The following is a 26,636-nucleotide window of genomic DNA, read 5'->3' as shown; positions in this document are numbered from 1 at the left end:
AATAATATTTATTAACATTTCAAAGGTTACAGGGGGGGGAGCAAAAAACACATTTTTAAACAGAAACAATACAACGCATCACAGTAAAGAAAAAACAAGAATAAGAAAAGAAAAAACAAGAAAAAATAAAATCCATTAAAAAAGCGGAAAAGAAAAATACAACACCTCTTCCCATAACTTGTCTTTCATTAGCTTATTTCCTTGACCTCCTCACACCTCCCTTTTTTGTATTCTAGTTCGATTATCTGTTTCAGCAAATCCTTTCCATCTTTTCAAATTTTTGTCCTGTAATTTATCTTAATATAATGTAATTTTACTTTCCCTCCTTTCACCAATTAGCAGTCAGTTTTTCCCAAATTCTTTATAACATTTCTGCTAAAGCCACATAACATCATTCCAACATCCTTCTAACATTCATTAATTTTGCAATGTTTCTGTAAATAGTCTTTAAATTTCTTCCAATCTTCCTCCCTGGTCTCGGATTCTGCCAGTCATTTCCGCCAGTTCCATGTAGTCCATCACCTTCATCTTCATCTCCATTCTTCCCGGGTGGGTAAATCTTGTGTCTTCCAATACTTTGCAATAAGTATTCTTGCTGCTGTTGTGGCATACATAAAGAAAGTCCTATGCTTCTTTGGCACCAATTGGCCGACCATGCCCAGGAGAAAGGCCTCTGCTTTCTTCAGAAAGGTATATTTAAATACCTTTTTCATTTCATTATAGATCATCTCCCAGAAAGCCTTAATCCTTGGGCACGTCCACCAAAGGTGAAAGAATGTACCTTCAGTCTCTTTACATTTCCAACATTTATTATCGGGCAAATGGTAGATTTTTGCAAGCTTGACTGGTGTCATGTAACACCTGTATATCATTTTCATTATATTCTCTCTTAAGGCATTACATGCCGTGAATTTAATACCTGTGGTCCATAACTGTTCCCAGTCAGCCATCATAACAAACCCACCCATCTCAACTGCTTTATTTCCAAGAGAAAATATATACGCACACCGAATCTTTACACTCTTGGGGAGAAAAGCAGCTGTGTGTGTGTGTGTGTGTGTGTGTGTGTGTGTGTGTGTGATTTTGAGCCACCAAATGGCTGGGAAGAAGGAGCCTCTCTTAGATCTAGCTCCCTCACTAATCCTCTGCATCTCCTTTATCTGAAAAAGAATGCCCTTGATGAAATACCGTATACACTCAAGTATAAGCCAACCCGAATATGAGCCAAAGCACCTAATTTCACCACAAAAAACTGGGAAAACTTATTGAATCATAGAATCATAGAATCATAGAATCATAGAATCATAGAGTTGGAAGAGACCACAAGGGCCATCGAGTCCAACCCCCTGCCAAGCAGGAAACACCATCAGAGCACTCCTGACATATGGTTGTCAAGCCTCTGCTTAAAGACCTCCAAAGTAGGAGACTCCACCACACTCCTTGGCAGCAAATTCCACTGTCGAACAGCTCTTACTGTCAGGAAGTTCTTCCTAATGTTTAGGTGGAAACTTCTTTCTTGTAGTTTGGATCCATTGCTCCGTGTCCGCTTCTCTGGAGCAGCAGAAAACAACCTTTCTCCCTCCTCTATGTGACATCCTTTTATATATTTGAACATGGCTATCATATCACCCCTTAACCTCCTCTTCTCTAGGCTAAACATGCCCAGCTCCCTTAGCCGTTCCTCATAAGGCATCGTTTCCAGGCCTTTGACCATTTTGGTTGCCCTCCTCTGGACACGTTCCAGTTTGTCAGTGTCCTTCTTGAATTGTGGTGCCCAGAACTGGACACAGTACTCCAGGTGAGGTCTGACCAGAGCAGAATACAGTGGCACTATTACTTCCCTTGATCTAGATGCTATACTCCTATTGATGAGGCCCAGAATTGCATTGGCTTTTTTAGCTGCCGCGTCACACTGTTGGCTCATGTCAAGTTTGTGGTCAACCAAGACTCCTAGATCCTTTTCACGTGTACTGCTCTCAAGCCAGGTGTCACCCATCTTGTATTTGTGCCTCTCATTTTTTTTGCCCAAGTGCAATACTTTACATTTCTCCCTGTTAAAATTCATCTTGTTTGTTTTGGCCCAGTTTTCTAATCTGTCAAGGTCGTTTTGAAGTGTGATCCTGTCCTCTGGGGTGTTAGCCACCCATCCCAGTTTGGTGTCATCTGCAAATTTGATCAGGATGCCCTTGAGTCCATCATCCAAGTCGTTGACTCGAGTATAAGTCGGTTCACCACACCAGAAACCTGGTGGTGGCGGCAGCAGTGGAGGAAGAACAAGCAGCCCCAAAGGGCTGCTTTCGGGCTGCTCGTTCCTCCGCCACCACCGCCGCTGACAGTGGCGAAGGTGGAGGAGGAGGAAGGAGCAGCTCGAAAGGACCCTCATTTTTCAGCATGAAAAATGTGCTGAAAAAGTCGGCTTATACTCGAGTATATACGGTAAGCATGGGTTTAATTTGTAGGTCTACCTGTGCTGCATTCTGGCGTGGTAAGTTAACTGTGCACCATACAACACAATTTCCAGACTCCTCCAGCCTTCTCTTCCCATAGAAAAAAGTATCTCTGCTGCAGGCCTGCCAGGGAACCTGAATTCAGTACAGTATTCACTGTTTAACTAGCAACACAAACGTCTTGGTCTAGCCTAATGCCGTTCTCTCTTTTTATTCTTCCTTTTGTTTATTAGGGCACCAAATACTGAGCTGAGTCCAGTTGTAACAGAGGTATGTAGGTGTAGAAAGTGGTGTTGCCTTTAAATGTGAAGCACTGACATACGCTGTGGGCCTTCTACTTATTGGAAGCCTGGATCCAGAACTGAATTGACTCAATCTGGCCCAATTCGGATAGTTCAGCTCAAGACAGCCCTAGATCAACCTGCATTGGGTTGGCCCATTTAGACCTCACCAGAGCAGTCAAAAGGTAGGGCAGTCAGCTGGCAGGAGTGAAGGAGAGGCAGGTAGCCTGAGGGTTCAAGGTCACGGGGTGACCTTGGGCCTGTCACCATCTCTTAGCCTAGCCTACCTCTCAGGGCTGTTGTGAGGATAAAGCGAGGAGGAGGAGAGGTATGAACACCACCTTGAGCTATAATAATAATAATAATAATAATAATAATAATAATAATAATAATAATAATAATAGTTTATTACTTATACTCCACCCATCTGACTGGGCCTCCCCAGCCACTCTGGGTTGCTCCCAACAGAATATTAAAACATCAAACATTAAAAATTTCCCTAAACACCTTCAGATGTTTTTTAAAAGTCAGATACAGTGGTACCTCAGGTTATATACACTTCAGGTTACATATGCTTCAGGTTACAGAGTCCACTAACCCAGAAATATTACCTTGGGTTAAGAACTTGGCTTCAGGATGAGAACAGAAATTGTGCAGCGGCGGTGCAGCAGCAGCAGGAGGCCCCATTAGCTAAAGTGGTGCTTCAGGTTAAGAACAGTTTCAGGTTAAGAACAGACCTCCAGAACGAATTAAGTTCTTAACCCGAGGTACCACTGTAGTTGTTTATTTCCTTGACATCTGATGGGAGGGTGTTCCACAGGGCAGGCGCCACTACCGAGAAGGTGCTCTGCCTGGTTCCCTGTAACCTCACTTCTCGCAGTGAGGGAACCGCCAGAAGGCCATCGGAGCTGGACCTCAGTGTGGAGGTGGAGATCAGATCAGGTGGAGACTCTTCTTCAGGTATACAGGCCCAAGGCCATTTAGGGCTTTAAAGGTCAGCACCAACACTTCGAATTGTGCTCAGAAACATACTGGGAGCCAATGAAGGTCTTCAAAGGTAGCCCCATGTAGAACACATTGCAGTAGTCCAATCAGGAGATAACCAGAGTATGTTCCACTCTGGCAAGACAGTCTGCGGGCAGGTAGGGTCTCAGCCTGCGTACCAGATGGAGGTGACAGACAGCTGCCCTGGACACAGAATTGACCTGCACCTCCATGGGCAGCTGTGAGTCCAAAATGACTCCCAGGCTGTGCATCTGGTCCTGAAGGGAAGGTAGGACATAAATGTAATAATAAATAGAATTCTGTTCTTCTGCCTGCAGGGATCTGCTTTGCCAGCATGTTCCACGAAGCAAAGCAGCACCCAATAGGACTGACTACTTCCCCCCAAACCCCTACTCCACATGTTTAATTTAATTTAGGAGTTTAATTTAAACCCCTAATTAAACATGTAGTGGGGAGGGGAGGGGAGAAGGCACAGCATCTTCTATTTCCCCTGCTCCCTCCTAATGGCATATTTCATAAGGGTTTTAAACCCTGACAAAGCATGCAGTTGTGTGGGGGGAGGGGAATGTAGCACCCCCTTCTTCCCCTACCTCCATCCTGACCTTGTGTTTAATTATGGTTTAAAAACATTAGGTAAGGGGCCCAAATTTATTTGGATCCAGTTGGCCCTTGGGTGGATCAGGGCCTATGTGAAGCATCAGATCAGGCCCTAGGTTGTGAGCGTCTAACTCAGGCACAGACAAACTCCGGCCCTCCAGATGTTTGTGACTACAATCCCCATCATCCCTGACCACTGGTCCTGTTAGCTAGGGATGGTGGGAATTGTAGTCCCAAACATCTGGAGGGTCAGAGTTTGCCTATGCCTGGTCTAACTGAAATCTTACCCATTTACTCTGCTACAACTAATGGGCCATCAGGAGTGCCATCTTGGCCCTGAGACTGTGGGTGCCCAAGGCCATGGGTGCCATGCCCTGGCAGCAGAATATGTGGGTTCCTGGCCTCTTCATGGGTGCTCAGACACCAAGGGCCCCAGGGAGTTGGCATCTATGTGGGCCATACGGTCGTACCTTCCAACATGTACCAGAGGCAAATTGGGGGGGGGGTGTCTTTCAGGGCTGCGATCTTGCAGGAGTCAGGTGACTCAAGAGAGAGCATGGCCCCCCAAAACGGGATGTCCCAATTAAATCAGGACAGTTGAGGGGTATGTACATCAGGAAAACAGATTCTATCGCCCTGCAGATGTTGGTAGACTATACCTCCAATCATCTTCGACCATTTGCCATCTGGAGGGCCACAAACATCTGGAGGGCCACAGACTGAATGCCATGTATTTGAAGGTCCATCTGTGATACTCAGTATCTAAGAAGAAAATATAACGCTCTTAGCATTGTTAGGGTTGCTCTGAAAAACACAGTATCTGGATCTTGCTAGTGTCAAGGGACCTGCTCCTAATTTGTGTCAAGCAGCGGCGTAGCGTGGGTTGTTAGCACCCGGGGCAAGGCAAGTAATTTGCGCCCCCTAACCCGTGGATTTGCGCCCCCTAACCCTAACCCCCAGATGTTGCGCCCGGTGCGGCCGGCCCCCCCTGCACCCCCCACGCTACGCCACTGGTGTCAAGTATATTCAAATCACCCCCCCCCCATCTTTGGAACCATTTATACCTCCCTGTGAGAAAAATCGGTTAAACAGCTGATTTAAGATCAACAGAAGAAAGTTCAAGCTGTGATTTGGTAGCTGTTTAAACTGCTTTACAGGGAGAATTCGCACTAGAAGTGGAGCAAGACTCTTCCAAAGAGCAGAATGTAGCAAAAGACAAGGATATGATGGCTGTGTTTGGACAATCATATCTTGGCTTGGAGAAGTAGATAGGTAGCCGTGTTGGTCTGCCATAGTCAAAATAAAAAAATTCCTTCCAGTAGCACCTTAAAGACCAACTAAGTTAGTTCTTGGTATGAGCTTTCGTGTGCATGCACACTTCTTCAGATACACTGGAGAGACTTCTTCAGATACATTGGAGAGTTGGGGTATAAGTGAGCCTTTTGGGTGTGCATGCAGCCCCTTCACCTCTTTCCTTCATGCAAACCAAGAAGTATTCAGTTAAATGTAGTGTCCCATTTCATCCAAACCATGGAACCATAGAACAATGGTTAACAGCTTTGGAACAAGCCAGAATATTAAGTCATGGCCACAGTTCTTTAAACTCTGAAGTATTTAATAAGTCAATACATGATCCTCTGAACATGGCCTTTAAGTCCCTTTGATTTCAGTGGGAGAAACATGCACAAATTCCTTCAGTTGAAATCACAGGGTCTCGTGTGCTTAACTTTGGGTACGTCATGCCTATAATTTAGCTATTGAGGGCACCTCGGGGAACCATACCACCAAAATTGTTCTCATTGCCTTACAGCTCCCTTATCTGTCTTGAAGCAAAGCAAAATGACCCTCAAAGGATGATCACTTAAACTGTTTTCAGGTTCTCGCCGTACTAATTCTTAGTTGAATGTGCTGTTCTGCAAATCTCTATGACGGGCTGTTTAAGATAATAATATTTAAATTCCTTTTACAGCACAGTCCTATGTACTCAGAAGTAGGTCCCAATAAGGAAGCTGGAACTTACCGCCAGGTCAGTGGGTATAAAATTGTAATCTAAAGTGTCTAAATAGGGGAAGAAGTGTGGCACAACAAATACAGGGAAGGCTGTTGTGAACTGGGCATGTGAAGAGACAGTCACAAATATGGCTACTAAGCAATCACATGTCTGGATCACAATGTGCTGAACTCTCAGTGAGTCCACTCAACTCATGTTCTCAACATGCCAATTAACTTATTTACATTGGGTAAACTGGATGATTAATCTAATTTAGGTGAAGCAAAGGAAACTACCGTATACTGCATCAAGCAACTGGCTCCATCTGGGCATCTTTGTGTAGGGAGATGGCACCAAAATGTCCCACTCCACCAAGCCCCCAAATTGCAACGAACCACCACTGGAAGTCCTCAGCCATCCATCCCCATGGCCTAGCTTCAAAGCCCCTTATACCCCCTTTTTCTGAGCACAATGGGGAGGAAGGGGAAGCTGCACAACATGGCACCCACACAACTGTTTGGCAGGATGGCTGCGGAGAACACACAGTCCTTCTAGGATGAGGGTTCAGGACAACCTGAGGAAGGGGAAAGACTCTTCTGCCCAGCAGCCCAGGGCATGCAGCAAGGGAAACAAAAAAACACATTGGCAGCAGCAGCCTCCAGTGGCTTGCTGACTTTGCCATTGTGGTGCCCTGCAGATGCTTTGGACTACAATTCCCATCAGCCTTATCCAGCATGGCCAAAGGGAGTTGTAGTCCAAAATGTCTGAAAGATACTAGATTGGTGAAGGCTGGCACAGGCTGGGAAGCAGGAGTGTTCCACTGTCAATGGGGGCATGGCCTTGAAGGGGCACAGGATATAGCATAAGTATGCCCCTCCCCTGTACCACCCATAAAACGCCCAAAACTGTGCTGAGTCAATATGCCAGTGAGGTGTTGAAACGGTGTCGTGTGTGTGTGTGTGTGTGTGTGTGTGTGTGTGTGTGTGTGAGTGATAACAGCATTTGTCTCGTGTTCCACAGGCACGGCAGGGCTTCCATCAAACCCTACAGCCCTTCAGCCAGTAGAAAGCATTCTGCCCTAAGTCTCCCAGCTTTGATAGTTCCCAATCTTATCCTTTTTGTCTCATTTCATCTTTTGTTTTGCTCCATAAACCTGGCACATTCTGCCAGTGAAAGACTGCCAATTGTAGTCATCCTTGGGGCTTTCGTTTCTGAAGCCTTGCTGTTGCGCAAAACCTTCATAAAATAACACGATTTCTCTTTCTCTGCTCCCTGCCTGATTAATACTACAGAGCAACCTTCTCTGTCCTCTGCCCACCCCAGAGCTTGCACATCCAAATTATTTGTGGTTAATCTGAGTTTAGATATAGGAGGGATGTAGTTTACATTTGCCAGAATTAACATGGGGTCACGGGGGGGGGGGATTTAGTGGATTCAGATAATTAAGGAGGGATAATTGACAATCCGAGAACAGAGTTCTGTTGTATCACATTTCTTCCCGCTTTCGTACTTTTGAGGAGGTGACTGAATCTCCTTTTGTGCAAATGTTGCTAACTCTAAATTGCCTGAAACATCTGTGGGTCGTTTGAATAAAAATAAGATGCTGTCTCATGCCGACTGATTTTTGTGACTGATTTTGTACGCACATACTTCCCTTTGATCCAGGTTGTGCCCAAGTGGAATCAAGACAACTCCTATGAAAACATCTTCCTAAGATATGCTAATCAGGTACGTTGAATGGGGAAGGAAAAAAATTGTCTGCATCAACATGGCATGTAGAATTGGGAAATAAAAGTCTCCCGTCTTGCTCTTTATTCAGCTTTAGCAAATGCAGATCTCAGGTGGGTTTCTCAAAACTCTATTGATTTGCCAGCTGCTGTAACAAATAGGGCAAGGAACCCGGCTAAAACATAATAGATGGCTGAGGGCTGATTGCTTGAGGGGAGAAAGGTGTTCCTTAAACAAGCAATTAGCAGTAACCCTTGGCTACAAATATATGTGGGTATGTATATCATATTTTACTGTGATCAGAATTACTTCCAGTTTGCACTTGCTGCGTTTGGAAAGCAGACATCAGTCAATGTTTGGGTAATTGATTCCCATTCTTTCTGAGCTGAGCTGCATGTGTTCACAGGAGATGCTCTTAATGGCTTAATAAACTGTTATAAAGGACTCCTTGACTTAGTCAAGAGAAAAATTTGCTGCCAAAAGCCTCTGCACAATAGACCTCTCACAGCTAATAGTTATATCAATGCATAAAAGGTGAAAATGACACTGCCTGCTGCGAATAATGTGCAAGGTTTGTCTCCGGGAGCAGCGAGGGCAACGAAGGAAGTTTCTCCATGGTTCGTGAGTCAAGCAACTCCAAGCTACAGGGGCAATAGGCCAGATTCTCAGCTCTTTTTACGCCATGGTGTTATGGCAGCGTTGCAAAGGCACAACTCCATGCGATCTCGTCTACGGATACCAAAAGAACAGTGCAAAGCATTATATTTTCCTACTAGCATCTTAGAACAGGGATGGAGAACCTGCGGCCTCTCATAGCTTGTATTGATCTCTGTGTCCCAGTATGGCCAATATTAATTACTTTGTATTATTTATTAGATTTCTATACCGTCCTTTGTCGAAAGATCTCGGGGCAGTCCACAAGATAAATAGGCAATACGCAAATGGGCGTTGTAGTCCAATGAACATCTCGATCACCACATTCCCAGAAGCTGCCTGCAGCTAGTGCAAAATGTGACAGCTCAATTGTTCTCTTTGGACTGGAATATTGCCATCATATTACAGCACTTCTGAAAAGAATTTCACTGGTATCCCATTAGTTACTGGATTAGGTTCAAGTTGCTGGTATTGGTGTACAAAGCCCTATACAGCTTGGGGTTAGGACACTTAAAAGATTGCTTCATTCCCTACATTCTGCAAGGGAGTACATCCTGAAGAGACCATCCTACACAATACTGGAATCAGGCCCTTAGTGTGCTGGCAACCCACCCATTGGATCTCCTTCCCGTTGTATATCAGACAGGCAAGTGCCTTCTCTCTTGACTTTGGGGCACTTGCCATTTCTCTTTCAACAAACCTAAAACATTGGAAATATTTGGTATCTGTCTTGGATTTGAATCCATTTCGTGTGTGTGCTGTTGTTTAAAATTGTTTTGTTTATAAATGCAACTGTTTTAAGTAGGTTGTTCTGTTGTGAATTGCTTTCATGGGATGCCTCCTGGGAAGTCATTCATAAATGAAATAAATAATAATACTTCCCACCTCCACCCCACTCCCCAAATCTCAGAAGCTGCTGGGAATTATCTAAGAATAAAAATTAAAGCAGAATCAAGCCATTTTTGGTAGAGGTAATGTAAGTGCTCAACAGCCTTGGGAATGAAGAATCACTACCAAGAATGGGTCAGGTTGCCCAGAAAAAACTCTCAGTTCTATATCTATGAAGAAACAGTTTGTTGTTGTTGTTTTAAAAAATATACAACTTTTGTAGCATTTGTAAGCCCTTCTCATATGTTCTTTATTAGGCCTCCTACTTGGATGCCTCACAGCTGCAAGGAATTCTGAATGAAATAGTCCAGAAAGGTAAAGTTCATTGCTGGTAGCCAACTAATTTCTTCAAGTTCTTTTTTCTTCTGTCTTGTATCCTGAACAGTTGCTAAAACACACACAAAGAGGGACATATTTTGAATGTGCGGGAATGTGAATGTGCATATTTTGAAGTCGCATTCAAATCGTCGCATTCAGGCATTAGTTTTTAATTGGGTTAAAAACTGGTGTCGAATGTGCATAGTGTAGGATAACTTGCAAACATTCTCCGTTTGGAGGGAGAAGGAGGCCTTTGGAGAGGCAGTAGTCCAAACACACTTGTTCATCAATCAACCTTTTCTTTTTCTTTTTTACACACAGGAATAACCATAGACACATAATTTTCTTAACAAACGATAAAACATAAATTGGTCTTAACACTAAAGACCCAACCTCCCGTCTATTCCATATTTCAATTTCACATTACTTATTGCCAATACACACTTTTATCATAATTAAACTTTTACTTAGTATATCTTAATTCTTATATATTCCTTGCAACTATTACTGAAGTTCCTCAAATGCTGCAACAGAGTTTAAATCAACCTTAAATACTCCAAGGCCCAGTCCTTTTCCAATTGCCCCTCTGGTATATTTTGCAAAATGTGACGTGTGAAACAGCATGCAGTAGTGGCACTTTGACTCCAAATTCCTCGGGTTACAAGTGGACCGTTTCATGCCTGCCTCTTCTCTAACCTCCTTACTCTTTGTCTCTGTTGCTTTCTGATTTATCCGTTTATAGATCTAATGGCCAGTCGGGGAAGCGGAGATGGATTCAGCTTCGATTCGTGCAGGAGCCTTTTAGCTCTGATGGATGTATCTTTTCAACAAATGCAATAAACCTTCCTTACGCTGCCCTTCCCTGCTTTGAGTTATGGCTGTGCTTCCCACTGCAGGAGCCCCGCAAGTAAATATTTGCCATGAGATCTGCCCACTGCATATGCAGGGAATCTATAAGTGGCCAAACTCTTCCCTCTAAGGTCCCCTTTTTGATTAAATGTCAGGTAGGAAAGACAAGATCAAAACAACCCTCTCCTGAAACACCTGAAATGTTGCCTACTTCTGTAAATCACTTCCTATCAGAACCTAGATACAGTCCAATCTTCCATCCAAGAAGACTTTATGTTGCGTAGAAAAGCCTAACTATCTGACTACATTTCATGCCCAGACTTGTTCCGATGTCTAGGAGAAAGGGAAGGCAAATGTGATAGAATTTATGCTCACGCCAAAGATCCCTTTTGTTCTACATTTCCAATGTTGTCTTGTTAACAGTAAAATCGCTGCGTGAACTATCTAAATAGAAGACGCAGGTAACACAGGATGAATAATAGTTCACCAGATTGTCAATACCACCACAACCATCCCCTGAAAAACCAAACAAAAAACTGTGAAGCGTGTTTCTCTTTTACATTTGCCTGACTTTGAATATGTTGCCTATTAGAACTGGTCATCATAGCTGCTTATTTCCTTTTGGGACGAGGAGTATGCAATAAAGCACACTGTTAATCTAGTGTGGGCTCTTACAGCCAAAGTACCAGTTCAAATATCGGGTAAGACAGCCCTTTCCAGACTGTTGCACTTTTACGTATGAATCAGAAGAAGAGAACTTGCATACTTGAACATTCTCCCTTGTTAAAAAAAGCAACAACCTGCAAATGGAAAGCAAACATGCCAGACAGAATTTAACCCAGTCTTTTCCTGATGTGCTAGATTTCTGAGTGCAGTGAGGAGTTCATCATACTTTTGGTGTGCATTTCTTCTAATAAGCACATTTTCCCCATATTTGCCTAATATATTGCAATTTTGTATATGTATTTTTGTATACATTTTTCGGCTGGAGAACTGCATTGCAAAATTTGGACAGATGTGCATTCCAAAGGAAGGGCAAAATTCAATTCACATATTGTTTTGAGAAGTGCTAATTTGATACTTTTGCATTAACAAACAGAACCAAATTTCTCCTCCATCCCTAGGCAATGATGGAAGTCTTTTCTGTGGAACCTGAGAGGGGTTTTGGGGGAGAGAAATCCAAATAATCAAGGGACCGTGCCCTTTTTGTGTTTCTAAATTTGTGGTTTTCCATTTCCCATTTCTATCTCTTGGGCTATGACAAGGCCCAAAGGGCATTATTGCAGTGTTTGAAAGATGTTCTTTCCAAAGTAATTGTGACAATTATTTATTTCTGTAAATCGTTTTAATATTCCACTATCATTCATGTCCAGGTCCCTTAATATTTTGAACACTTGATGCACAGAGAACTAAAGATTGCCTTTAAACAAACTTGTTTGAATCTGCCTCCCCTGATAGACAGGACTTGGAATGCTAAGGTCTGTTTATGTATTTAATTAGCAGTGGAAGATCTTACACATTTTTTTATGGCGTGTGAAATATATATGGAGATACAAGCTAAATATATGTTCCCGTTATTGTTAAAATTTAGAAGGAGATTCAACCATAGTAAATGAATGTATTTACTGTCTAAGCAAAGCAGGTGTTTCACATTCAGGAAACAAATTTATTGTAGCATCTTTTTTAAAAAAAATTGCTTGTGCTAGATTTTGTCAGCAAAAACAATACAGCACCTTGTGACACCTTAAAGACTAACAAACGTAATCTGGCATAAGCTTTTGTGGAACACATTCCACCACATCAGTTCCATGAAGTTTTATCCTGAGTTATAGGGGAGTATACATGATTTGAGGGATTGCAAAAGGTGAATCCAGAATAGTCTCTGTGCAAAATAATAGACAAAAGAATTGGCACCATCTTACTTCAGAAATGACAATATTCCAAAGCAAATCGGGGAACAAAGGCTTCTACAATATTTTTTAAGTGACTTTAAAGTGGCCATTCTGAAGCAAAGGAACTTCAAATGAAATCATCATGTGAATTACAATGAATCATATATGTGAATTGGCTTACCAATGCCAGGATACCTGTGTCATCAAAAACTGTTTTGTGAACGACCACAAAATTTAGGTACAGTGGTACCTCAGTTTAAGAACAGTTCTGTTTACAAATGAGTTGTTTTACGAATTCGGCAAAACCAGAAGTAGTGTCCCTCGGTCTAAGAGCAGAATCCGAAAGGTGGAAGGGCGCCGGTGGCGAGAGGTCTCATTAAGGAAAGTGTGCCTTGGTTTAAGAATGGTTTTGTTTTAAGAATGGACTTCAGGAACGGATTAAGTTTGTAAACCGAGGTACCATTGTACTTTTCTGCATTTCTTTTCCCTCTAACCTCAATTTTACACCTTGCAAAGAACAAAACATTAGGGTATATACCTATAACTCAGGATAGCACTTTATACATCGGATGAAGTGGGACTGTAGTTTCTTAGTCTTTGCAGGAAATTTAATGGATTTTAGTCATGAAGTACTTGTGACATTTCTCAGCAGCCTGCAAATGCAAATTGAGAATGCCAAACAGGTTCTAATACTGCCTTTTCCTGATGTGTCCTATGTCTGTGTGCGGGGAGGATTTCTCATTTTTTAATATAGGAAACTCTCAAATATGCCACCATCACCCCACCTGTCATCTGATTTGGGACGATTCCGAAAGTGCACTACAGCACCATATTTCTGCTCAATCCAGGCAAGACGTAAAGCTTAGAGAGGCAAATCATAGATACTAATGTTTTGATTGTTTCCCCACTCTGGGCTACCAGCCAGTGCGCAAGTTGGTCTGTTAATATACAATCAAAATGTATTTAAAACTTGACCACATCTACAGGCCAGTAATAATGGGAGACTCACGTTGCAAGAGTTTGAAAAGCTTTGGCGAAATCTCTATAAGTATAAGGTATGACAACTGTATGAATCCAAACTCTCAGCTGCTTCCCTGTTCTTCTTTGGCCTTTTCCTGTTTTATTCCTTTTCGTACTTTTTAAATAGTTAATGATCTCATTTTCCTGAGAAGAGAGATTTTCACCCTATAATAGCGTGAAACCCTCACTGCACTGTGCCACGCTGTTCTAAATGGATTTATAAACAATTTTTGTAGTTCTGACCTTATGAAACTTTACATACAACTGAGTTGCCTCTAGTACTGAGCTTCACTTATGCCCAAACCGCTTATGTTCTGTTGGGTTTCTTTTATTTTTTTAAATGCCCAAATCACTATGTGTAATATACAAAATTATATTATAAAACAACAACACATATTTATAAAAGAGCCAAGGTCCATGTTGTACTATATTTGTGCAACATAGTTTTATATTAGTATATATGAGCATTTTGTATGTATCGGTTTATGTGCTGGTTACTCTTGTGAACTTTGTATATGCATATAGAATCTGTATTATGCATTGTTGTTGTTTAGTTGTTTAGTCGTGTCCGACTCTTCGTGACCCCATGGACCAGAGCACGCCAGGCACTCCTGTCTTCCACTGCCTCCCACAGCTTGATCAAACTCATGCTGGTAGCTTCGAGAACACTGTCCAACCATATTGTCCCCTGTCGTCCCCTTCTCCTTGTGCCCTCCATCTTTCCCAGCATCAGGGTCTTTTCCAGGGAGTCTTCTCTTCTCATGTGGTGGCCAAAGTATTGGAGCCTCAGCTTCAGGATCTGTCCTTCCAGTGAGCACTCAGGGCTGATTTCCTTAAGAATGGAGAGGTTTGATCTTCTTGCAGTCCATGGGACTATCAGGAGTCTCCTCCAGCACCATAATTAAAAAGCATCAATTCTTCGGCAATCAGCCTTCTTTGTGGTCCAGCTCTCACTTCTGTACATCACTACTTGGAAATGTATAATGCATACGTGTGTAATATTATACATAAGATATTTTGTGTAATAATGGATATAATATGTGAGACTTTCTCATAGCTTTAACTGAAGAGGGGCAGGCAGAAACTCACATCTGATAAGGATTAAGAAATGAGATGGGGATTGGGGGGGGACCCTATGTGTATAAACTCAACATCAAGATTTTCAGAAAATTTCATCCCTAGCTATGATAATTCATATGCCAGTGACTGAATCGATATGCTAGCCATGTCCTAAAATATTATCTTGGGTTTAAATATTTTCCAGGACATTTTTTTTAAAAAAAGATATTTATTAAAGTTTCAACATATTACAAAAATAAGAGAAAAAAGAAAGAAAAAAATAGAAAATGAAAATACAAAGTAAAAACAGTTAAAAACAGATCAGTCTTTCCATATCTTATCCTTCATTTGCTTGTCTCCCTGACCTCCTCACACCTCCCTTTTTTGTATTCCAGTTCAATTAGTTAATTCAGCAAATCCTTTCCCTCTTTGATTTTATCTTAATCTTTTATCTTAATATATTATAACTTTAGATTATCACCTGTTAACAATCCATTTTTACATATTCCTTTTGAGAGCCAGTGTGGTGTAGTGGTTAAGAGCGGTAGATTTGTTATCTGGGGAACCGGGTTCGCGTCTCCGCTCCTCCACATGCAGCTGCTGGGTGACCTTGGGCTAGTCACACTTCTTTGAAGTCTCTCAGCCCCACTCACCTCACAGAGTGATTGTTGTGGGGGAGGAAGGGAAAGGAGAATGTTAGCCGCTTTGAGACTCCTTCGGGTAGTGATAAAGCGGGATATCAAATCCAAACTCTTCTTCTTCTTCTCTTCTTAATATATTATAACTTTAGATTATCACCTGTTAACAATCCATTTTTACATATTCCTTTATAACATTGCTGCTAAAAACCACTTAACTTCAATCCAACATCATTCTAACATTCATTAATTTTACAGTATTTCTGTAGATAGTCTTTGAATTTCTTCTAATCTTCTTCCACCGACTCTTCTCCCTGGTCTCGGATTCTGCCAGTCATTTCCGCCAGTTCCATATAGTCCATCACCTTCATCTGCCATTCTTCCAGAGTGGGTAAATCTTGTGTCTTCCAATACTTTGCAATAAGTATTCTTGCTGCTGTTGTAGCATACATAAAGAAAGTTCTATCCTTCTTTAACACCAATTGGCCAACCATGCCCAGGAGAAAGGCCTCTGGTTTCTTCAGGAAGGTATATTTAAATACCTTTTTCATTTCATTATAAATCATCTCCCAGAAAGCCTTAATCCTTGGGCACGTCCACCAAAGGTGAAAGAATGTACCTTCAGTTTCTTTACATTTCCAACATTTATTATTGGGCAAATGATAGATTTTTGCAAGCTTGACTGGTGTCATGTACCACCTGTATATCATTTTCATAATATTCTCTCTTAAGGCATTACATGCCGTAAACTTCATACCTATGGTCCATAACTGTTCCCAGTCAGTCATCATTATGTTATGTCCAACATCTTGTGCCCATTTAATCATAGCAGATTTCACCGTTTCATATTTTCCAGGACATTTTTGAAAGAGAAGATGAAAATAATTCTGGATTCCTATATATTTCCAATTTGAGAAGAGTAACAGAGCAAGAAGGTATGCTGACAAACTCTGAATGTATTTTCAGTTGAGGCCAATTTAAGTTTTGAAATCTGATACATCTTTGTGGAAACGTTTCCAAAACAGAAATATAGCAAGTGAAGCTTTTCTCCTGATATGGAGATTAGGAATGGAAAAAGTTTCACCTACCAAATGGGGGGGGGGTCAGGTTGCCGATGCAGGTGCAGTTCATTTATTTATTTTTTAAAAAATAGCAAACAAACCCTGGTCACAAGCCCTGGATGAGACAAGAATGGGGAAGATCGGCTACAGATCTTACTATCACAAATTCCAATTCTGGCGCCTTCTGCAGAATGTTGAAGATTGCTTCTTTCATGAAGTCAGAATCCACTGAGTTCGCAATGACATCTGCTGAACAATCCTGGAATTGCAACCAAGCCTCCAACCTTAACCCTTAGCTTCCCCAGTTCCTGATGTTTTGCAGCAGAGTCCTTTGGTGGGTAGATTTATATATGCCAGGGTTACCAGACGTCCCCGTTTCTTGGGGACAGTCCCCAGATTTGCGAATAAGTCCCCGGACAAATTCCATCCCCGGAACGTCCCCAGATTTTATCTAATGTCCCCAGGAAATGCAGCAGCGGCAGTCTCAGCAGCCCAGAGCTATTGGCTCTGGCTGGCTTCAGGAGCTGCTTGGAAGTCCCCATATGATGCAGGTGGTGCAGGGGCTCCAAGAGGCTTCCTCCACCTTCCCTGAGCCCAGCAACTAAGCTGTGAAGGGAGGCTTCACACTGCCTATCAGAGCTTGTGTGCAAGCAGAAGGGGGCAGGGATCTCTCAGTTAGGCAACAGGAAGCCTCCCTTCCCAGCTGAGGGATCCCCGCCTCTTCCTGCTTGCACGCAAGTAGGAATGGGATTGGGGCTGCTCCGATGGGAAGGGAGGCATTGTGCTGCCTGAGAGATCCCTGTCCCCTCCTGCTTGCACGCAAGTAGCAGTTGGGATGGGGCTGCTCCAAAAGGCAGTGTGAAGCCTCACTTCCCAGCTGAGGGATCCCGGCCCTCTCCTGCTTGCACACAAGTAGGAATGGGATTGGGGCTGCTGCGATGAGAAGGGAGGAATCGCGCTGCCCAAGCCTCACCACCGCTGCTGCTCTCGGCCCTCCTTCTCCGCCTTCCATGCCTGACCCACCATGCACTGCTTCCCCACCACCACTGAAGAACCAATAACTCAGGGGCTGTCCAGGCTCATGGAGAAGAGATAGAAGCCTCGGAGGAAGAGGGAACGTGGCGGTTGAGGTCAAGGCGGCGGCCGCCCCTCTGCCACCGCCATTACTGCAGCATCAACGTCCCGAACATAGTACAGTGGTACCTCGGATTAAGTGCTTAATTCATTCTGGAGGTCCGTTCTTAACCTGAAACTGTTCTTAACCTGAAGCACCACTTTAGCTAATGGGGCCTCCTGCTGCTGCCGCGCCACCAGAGCACAATTTCTGTTCTCATCCTGAAGCAAAGTTCTTAACGCGAGGTACTATTTCTGGGTTAGCGGAGTCTGTAACCTGAAGCGTATGTAACCTGAAGTGTCTGTAACCCGAGGTACCACTGCAATTAATTAATTAATTAATTAATTAATTAAAGTGCCCCCAGATTCATTGGAAAAAATCTGGTAACCTTAATATAGGCAATCCATCACACTGCACTGAGGAAGCTACGGTCCAATAACACTGCCTTAGTGACGAGCATTTAGATTTTTAGATAGCTTCTTAAGCTGCATTATGCCCTTATCATGTTAATTCTTTTTCCCCTCCCCTGGGTGGGGAGTGAAAAAGAAAGTGTGATCAAATGACAGCCGCAAACTTAAGTGAGATTGCTCAGAAGGAGAAAGGAGAGGAGAGGAGAGGGGGAGTTAGGTGGCCTCTAGAGACTGTTACGATTCCTGGTGCGCAATTGGAGTGGGGGCAGATGCTCTCTGTGCCGCTATCTGGAATTTATCACTAATGTGCCGCATAAAGGAAGGTGCGAGGAAGGTATGGTGATAATAAAGGCAATAAAGTGTAACACAGGGAGGAAAATTGCATGCTGTGCAGTCCTTGAAGGCAAACAGCAAACAGTACAGGCTCTGAACAGAAGAAAGGGAGGCGTGTGTGTCTTTGTAAGTAGTATGAATATAAATATGGCAAAGTCAGCTTCTTTTGCCCCAAGAGCAGAATTCGGGGGAAAGCACAGCCCTCTTTAAGATGTCCTGCTTCTTCCTGCACTTTACAAGTCAGTAGATTCTAGGTTCCTTCAACCCTATAAATCCTGCATCTAATTACTGATATGCCGAAGTCAAATGAATTGCAAACATTTGTTTCCGGGCCCAGGATTATGTCATTCATTTCTCTCTTCCCCTTTGCCTTCTAAGCAGACAGGAGGGAAAATACTAAGCAGCAGTTTAGCACCCCAGGGATTCCTGTTGCCATTGTGAGCCCTCCTAAGGTCCTGTTCCTTCAGCCAGGGACCCACTTGACTGCCCCTTGCCATGAGTTTAGTGTTTGAGTTGCCTAAGGCTGCATCCTATTCCTGGTTACCTGGAAATCAATGAGGCAGAGAAGACATTCCTGCAAGTGTGCTGTAAAGCTGTGACTCTTGTTCACCCACAGAATGCTCTTTCCAGATTCTGGGCTGTTTTGTAAAATTTTTTCTTATATACCGTATTTTTCACTCTATAAGATGCACCAGACCACAAGACGCACCTAGGTTTTGGAGGAGGAAAACAAGAAAAAATATATTCTGAATCTCAGAAGCCAGAACAGCAAGAGGGATAGCTGCGCAGTGAAAGCAGCAATCCCTCTTGCTGTTCTGGCTTCTGTGATAGGTGCGCAGCCTGCATTCGCTCCATAAGACGCACACACATTTCCCCTTACTTTTTAGGAGGGAAAAAGTGAGTCTTATAGAGCAAAAAATACGGTATATATAAAGGAAGTAGCCCTGATTGGAATGTTTGAGGAAGTCAACGACACTCCATTCTCTGCAGTTGTTGAACATTACTGGACAATGTTTCCTTTTTAAATATATTATAATCTCTTTCTTTGCCTTCTCCTGTTGCTGTTTGCAGGTCTGTTCATCAATGACACAACCCTCCAGCTGATGACCGTGCGATACGGTGACTCCTTGATGAGGATAAACTTTCCTGATTTTGTGTGCTGCATGGTTCGTCTTAAGACCATGGCAAGTAAGTTACACACAATGGATGTTCGTAAAAACATTTCCTTAGTTGCTAATACGTTTTAAGGATTTTCACTTGATGCAGTAGTTTGGCATCCATTGTTGGAGACGTGGCTCACTGACTGAATGTTCTGAGGATCAGAAAGTGCACTTTGGCCTATAGGCTTCCACCATCTCTGACCATCAGTCATGCTGCCTGGGGCTGAGGGCAGGTGGAGTCCAACAATAATTGGAATGTAGATTTAAACAGAGCAATGACGCAAAATATTACTGTTGTAAAATAGAGCATAATTCAAGCAATTGAATATTCCATCCAATCCAACTCCATTCCCTAAAACATGTTGTGAAGTATAAGCTCTTATTATTTGTGTGAATGTGTGTGTGTTTTGAGGAACTGCCTCATGGTTTGTTGGTTTGCCTGCCTGCAATGGATAGGCAAAGCACCTGAATGTCTGGCTTCAAATCAGCTATTTCTATTATTTTATTTTATTTATTTATTTTTAAAGTAGGAATAAATCCAAGGATGGAGACATCCAATGCAGAGAGTCACCTTCACACATTTGTTTTCTAGCTTTGACCCAGCTCTAGGCATGCATAAACAATATGCTAAGTGTGACATTTGTGTAAGGATGTTGATGAGATGTGCATTTGATTGCACATCCAGTTCAAAGGGACGCAGGACAAATGCTTTATGGCTGTCACTTGAATGCACATCTGAAACCTGCATCTGTCATATGCCAACCATTTCAAACAAAGGAAGTATCATGTATGCCTTCTTATACACCTGGAGCTTCTTAGCTGGTTTGCAATTACCAAACACAAAACTTTCCTTTCCTTCCTTCAAAAGTGGACTCTTCCAATAAAGAGGCAAAATAAGGGGAGATGGTGACATGAAGACATATGAAAGCTGCATGGAGACCTATATTAAAAGGTTCTCTTAGTCTGAAGTGTGAGGTTGGAAGGTGCCTAGGGAAACTCACATGGACAATTTGCATATTGCTAAAGAAACAAGCCACTGTCTGGAAAGCGGCTTGTCTCTCTGGAAAGGGAACCTGCAGGAGCAAAGCGAATGCTCAAGCTGTGTGAGTGATCTTTGCCGTTGACTGGATTTTACCAGATACCTCTGGAAATCCAATGAGAAAAATCTCCAAGCTTTATTGGCAGAAACATTTAAAAATAAGAAATCAAACTGCAGGACTTTTCTCATTTTCTTTTAAAAAGTTTTATTAAAACTTTTCACATTGCAATTAAAACACCCCGAATCTAAGCAAAAAACAGTAGAAAAGAGAAAAGAAGAAAAGAAAAGAAAAGAAAAGCGCTAGAAGAGTACAGGGTCCTCTCTTACAGATACAGCCTAACTTTTATCCCATACAGAGAAAGATGCACCCTCTCATCTTTCACCTGGGAACATTTGCCTCTTCCCTCAGCCTCTCACCCTGGGAGATTTCCCCTTCCCTGCCAGGACACAGTACATTTCCAAGATAGATGCTAAAATTTAATACAATCCCAACTTAAATTATACATGTTTGATAAAAGCATCTTGCATTGTCGGTGGAGGAATAAAACATAACTTCTTTAAAAGCTATTGGAAGAGAAATCACAATTCCAAGAATAAGAACCTGTTGGGGATGGGGGGAAATCCACCGATAATCTTTCTATTTTTATTTTACTGAAAGTTTAAAAACATATTATGCATTTCTTCAAACACTTGAAAGCACTTCCAGTGGGATTTACTCAGGAGACGATTACTGATAAATGGAAATAAAGGGCAGCACATCGATAATATGAATTGAGGACAGATAGTTAAATAAATTAAGAGGCTCTTTAGACCATTACTCATGTTCCCTGGAAATCCAAAGTAATAACACCTGAATCAAAAGCATCTCCCCCTTTATAACTTGCTGTAAAATGCAGGTGGAGATTAAATCGCAGTTAAGACCATAACATTAATGTACCGTTTTACTCTGAGAATACTAGGTCTCCTAAGCCTGCAGTTTAGCTAGAGGCAGGAAAGGGATGCTTACTATATTACTGCAAAGGCTGAATGTCCCTTCTTGAGTCCATCTTCCGTATCGCCTTCTAGCTCACTGTGACTAGTAGAAAGCCACAAACAAGGCCAGCTGCTCCTTTTTCTACACTCCCCACCCCCTTTCTCACAACGGATGTTTCAAGCAGAATTTGTTTCTGCAGTGTGCATAAGTAGACATTACTTTACACAAAACGCTAGCAAAAAGAGCATGTGGTATTCATATACAGCAGTGCTTTGTTTTCTTTTCTTTTTTGAGATGCTGGGTACTTTGCACAGCACGCGCATTTGTCTATCTCCTTTGACACAGTGGCCCGGTTCAGACATCAGTTTAAACGATGATTTATTGAAACGAAATCAAAATCAAGCCATGGTTTCGGATCCTAGCTTTCTTCAATAAGCCATAATTTAAACTAATGACACATCCTGGTTTGGACATAACAGCAAACTCTGCTTTTTTAAAAAACACACCAGGTGAATGTTTCCATTCTCCTTGTGGATGAACTTGAGAAAAGGGGAGGGGACACACACAAGCCCAATGCTGGTATGAATCCCAGTTCTGGGTAGTGAGAGTGCTGGTGCACTCTGGGTCCTGGTTGTAGGCTTCTCATAGGCTTCTGGCTGCCACTGCAGGAGCAAAATGCTGGACTAGATTTGCTCTTCTTATGCTTTCATGGCTTGCCAAGACTCATTTGCCACTAAACTATGATTTAGCATCATGTATGAACTTGGCCAATGTCTCTGAGAAACAGCTGTCCTCTTAGGCGGTTTCTGTTCATTTCAGTGGTGCTTGAACACACCTGTGGCTCCATTAGGGTCCCCCTCTCCCCACAAAAAGCAAGTACCTGAAGAGACAGATGGTGGAGGCAGGCATGATGGGAGCCTCCACAGCACAGCAGGCCCACCTAAATGAGAAAGAAAGAATGTCTGAGAAAGACAGGGCTGGATTAAGCAAAATAAACACATGGACCATCTGGTGCAGCTGTAAAAAAGGCTCCCACAATAACAGACTCTCCAAGTGTCCCTATTTTCCAGAGACAGTCCCGGTTTTACAGAAGCCGTCCCAGTTTCTGATTTGATCCTGGAATGTCCTGCTTTTCCTTAGGACATCCCTGTTTTCATCGGAGAAATGTTGGAGGGTATGGAGTTATGCAACCGCATAGCCAAGGAGAGAAGTAATTATACAACCTTTAGAAGACATCTGAAGGCAGCCCTAGATAGGGAAGTTTTTCAAATGTTTTATTATGGTTTTATATATGCTAGAAGCCACCACTTTTTTCCCTATAGTTTTACAAACTATTCTATTTTCTTGCAAATTGAAGCTTTGTTTTGTTCTCTCTAGAGGCATTTCGCAATTTATCTGCAGATGGAAGAGGAATCTATTTCACTGAAGATCAGGCAAGTGGTGCTTAATTCCATTTCCCTCTTTTCCGTTATTGTTCGTAGTAGCTTGTTTTTATCCTTGGAAACCAAATGCCTTTCCTTCTCAAATGAGATTGAAACAGGTTTATTTAAAAAAAAAGGGGGGGGGGAGAAAGAGAGAGCACGAAACACAAAACCTAAACTGGAATAGGCATTCATAGCAGATTTTGAATGCATATTTCATTGTGTCTGGAGGTATGGATTCACATTTCAGGATTTGCCAATTTAGAAAGAACTATTCATATCAGCCAGTCCATTAAATGAAGGCAAAAGGGGGCTTAGCAACAGATTTTTATTCTCTCTTCGGTACTTAATACTTCAGAATTGAGGTTTTTCAAATGCAGAACATGATGCTTTGATGAGGTTGCTCAAGAGTGGAATTCTCACTCCAAAGTATCACCAGTAATACCTCTAGATATCTCTGTAGTTTTATACTTTAAGGAACAAATGAGAGAGATTTAATGTATTTTTAATCTCTGTTGGAAGCCACCCAGAGTGGCTGGGTACAAATAATAAAATAATAAAAGAAGTAGAAGTAGAAGTAGAAAGATTTAAAATAAATAAAAAATCACCATATCTGGTGAATTCAGCATTGAGGGAGAAAATTGCATTTTCAGTGCGAATGTTACATCTTACAAGCCACCCAAGATGTTCTACAAAGACATGTCAATGCAATTCACTGTCAATAAACAAACAAAAGCCCCCAAATCTTTGGCTAGAGGTGGCCAGTGTGGTGGGGCAGAGTTTACCTTCCAATACCAGCCACTGTGATTTTGCTGGATGGGGCTAGAATGGGTCAGAGTGGAAACGAGTTGAGGTTCTGTGGATGCACCAACAGAAGCACTGGACTGGCTCTGCCAGGATATCCACACAGCTCCAACTGCTCTCACAGCTGGGGAGGGGAGGCTTAAACTTCACCTTAACAATCAGAAAGAAGGTCTGGCTCATTAAACAGCAAAATAAAACTGAAAAGGTCACGTCCAACAGACTTAAATAGATGTATTAATCCATTTAGAACACCCTCTACTGACATTTTAGCTGTGTAAAGAATAGCGTTGAAGAATCATAAATCACACACTGTTTATTTGGATCCAGATTATTCTGTGGTTCTTTATATGTTGTGGAAATATTATTTTGACATAGGTTTTGTTTATAGACTTGTCTGTTTTAGTTATTGCATTACAGAGTTCTTATATTCTGGATTTTTGTTTCTTCCCATCTTTTTTACTATAAGGTTCAGCTCCATTTTTATATAATAAAATTGTATTAACACATTTATAGGCAGCACAGATACTATTTTTTGTGTAGTCTGATTATTAAGCTTATTTAAATCTGTTAACTTCATTTTGTTCATTTGTTTGTTTTACGTTAAAGCTCTCCTCCTCAGCACCCATGCCTTTTATTTATTTTGTGTTTCAAAAACTCACAATGCAATTGCTAATCACATTGCCATTACTGTAATATATATTTAGGCTCACTGACCTGGTACAGGCAACTTCTAGTCTCCCCTGTAGCAGCCGGTCCAGTCCACAAGCGCATGTGATTGCAGTGCTAGACGTGACTATTTTGAGTGTGGAGGAAAACCATCTCAAGCGTGGCAAGGAGGGGAAAATGTGCATCATTAAGGTTTCAATGACAGCCTCAGGAAAGTCACAGGCTATTGAACTAACGTTGGGCGCTGGCTCAGCAGTCTCTATGCCACCTGATTCAATCTACTTTCATTACTTAAGAAATGCACCATTTACTGAACTACAGTTGGGCTGTTACTTGGGGAAACAGGTTCCTGTGTGCAACTGCCTGCGTCACATGTAACTTTTGGTACGTGCTGTATACCTGCAGAGTTTCATGTTGCCCCTAAATGCCCTCTTAACCTTGGCAGAGATTTATTTCCTGCAATTAACCTCAAGGGTGTTAAGAAGCACTTTGGTTCCCCTCAATCACAAAATTGTTGTTGTTGTTTAGTTGTGTCCGACTCTTCGTGACCCCATGGACCAGAGCACTCCAGGCACTCCTGTCTTCCACTGCCTCCCACAGTTTGGTCAAACTCATGCTGGTAGCTTCGAGAACACTGTCCAACCATCTCATCCTCTGTCGTCCCCTTCTCATTGTGCCCTCCATCTTTCCCAACATCAGGGTCTTTTCCAGGGAGTCTTCTCTTCTCATGAGGTGGCCAAAGTATTGGAGCCTCAGCTTCAGGTTCTGTCCTTCCAGTGAGCACCCAGGGCTGATTTCCTTAAGAATGGATTGGTTTGATCTTCTTGCAGTTCATGGGACTAGTCATTTTTTTTATTAAAAAAACCTTTTAATTTTCGTTGAATTTTTTTAATGCAATAAAACGAGCATCCAGAGCAACTGTGTACAAAGTCTGAGTTTCATGGCCATATAATAGCAATACTCATAAGACTGAGACATTGAGAATGGATGCATTTCAACAGGACTTAAACAAGATTAAGGTCACAGCCACACCATTGGTGAAATGTAATGTAGCCCTAAGAAGATGGTTTCACCAGTACATGCATTTCTGCTTGCCAAAGAAAACACTCTCCCCCCCACCCCCATTCTGGGGGTTCTCCTGATCCTACAGATGATTTGTGAGGTGTACATGGTGGAAGAGGGGAAGGGGAGAAGAGGAAACCCTCGAGATCCACAGGTTCCCCATCCTTGCTGTGTGATATTTGACAATACATGTGAATTTGTCCACAAAGTTAAAATGCAACATGTGACAGCTCATTGTCTGTTGCCGCCACCATTGACATTTCAGGAACCTTGTCCAAAAAAAGGTCCCTCGCTAGCTGCATAATATAGAGAGTGGTCTCCATTTGGTATTGCTACCTATAATTTCTTAATGCCTGTTTTTGATACACCTGCTTGAGCAGCAATTAGTGTCTCTTAACAGAGGGAAATACAATATTGCCTTTAATCAACAGAGCTTAAAGCTCTTGTCAGGGAACTGCCATCAGAGGCACGGGAGAAGGAGAGGGTCTCTGATTCTGCAGGGGAAGGTCCAAGCACTAGAGGGAGACTCAGCCGGGAGGAAGGGGAAGAGAATGAGTGTAACACCAGGGATCCAGGAGAGCAACGGGACAGGGAGGTGCAGGGGCTCCAGGACTCTTCGTTGGAGGTTAGCGAGGAGAGCCCAAGCACCCCCTGCCCACGCCCACCCTGCGCAGGAGACTCCCGCGCAGTGAGAGGCGGAAACGATTGGGCGTCAAACAACTCTTATGTTGGCAACGCTTTAAGAAACGCCTACAGACAGATTCTACAAGTGACTAAGGGCAGCCACGCTAATATGGGCTGCGTAGTCCGAAGGGTTTAACCAGGCAATCCGATGCTCAAACAGAGCAGGATTACGCACGAGTAACTCCCAACCACTACAGCTCTGTTGGTGCGAGATGTGGTCATCTAGAATTATTACAGGAAATCAAGTCAGCAGTTATGAGGGGGGAAATCAGATAATGGCAGAAAAGTAAGACTGAAGAGGGAAATGGTCTCACAAATAACAGGACTGAGGGGAACAGTTTCCACCACCACTTTTGAAAAATCAATTTCTGCTTTAGAATAAAAATATGTTGACATTTTATGCAGCCCTATTTTTCTTGCTACATTTTACTGTGAATTTATAAATGCATTGATTTTCCCCTCTCTTTCGTCCTTCCCTTTCTCCTAGTGGATGACGATGACAATGTACTGCTAAGCAACTGACAATGCTCTATAAATGCTGGT

The 26,636-nt window shown here is 42.5% G+C and overlaps 1 protein-coding gene across 3 annotated transcripts in view; it reads left to right on the top strand.

Annotated features, from left to right (window-relative positions):
* The window catches only part of CAPN13 (calpain 13), a 105,731-nt gene that overhangs the window by 78,132 nt on the left and 963 nt on the right, over window positions 1-26,636 (top strand). For 2 of the 3 annotated variants that reach the window (XM_081186414.1, XM_081186413.1), the window contains 10 exons: window positions 2,681-2,717; window positions 6,300-6,356; window positions 7,986-8,048; window positions 9,848-9,905; window positions 10,651-10,724; window positions 13,636-13,704; window positions 16,223-16,301; window positions 19,356-19,472; window positions 22,834-22,889; window positions 26,581-26,634. In XM_081186414.1, the coding sequence (XP_081042540.1) occupies window positions 2,681-2,717; window positions 6,300-6,356; window positions 7,986-8,048; window positions 9,848-9,905; window positions 10,651-10,724; window positions 13,636-13,704; window positions 16,223-16,301; window positions 19,356-19,472; window positions 22,834-22,889; window positions 26,581-26,607 (637 nt within the window). In that variant the 3' untranslated portion in view covers window positions 26,608-26,634. Of the gene's footprint in view, window positions 1-2,680; window positions 2,718-6,299; window positions 6,357-7,985; window positions 8,049-9,847; window positions 9,906-10,650; window positions 10,816-12,130; window positions 13,420-13,635; window positions 13,705-16,222; window positions 16,302-19,355; window positions 19,473-22,833; window positions 22,890-26,580; window positions 26,635-26,636 lie in introns of those variants that run through there. The other variant, XR_014005931.1, reaches the window with a different exon arrangement.

Source organism: Podarcis bocagei (genome assembly GCF_964188305.1).
Source record: "Podarcis bocagei genome assembly, chromosome: 3".
NCBI classification, from domain to species: domain Eukaryota; kingdom Metazoa; phylum Chordata; class Lepidosauria; order Squamata; family Lacertidae; genus Podarcis; species Podarcis bocagei.
Note: the sequence above shows the minus strand (reverse complement) of the source record. Positions and strands in the feature narration are given on the sequence as shown.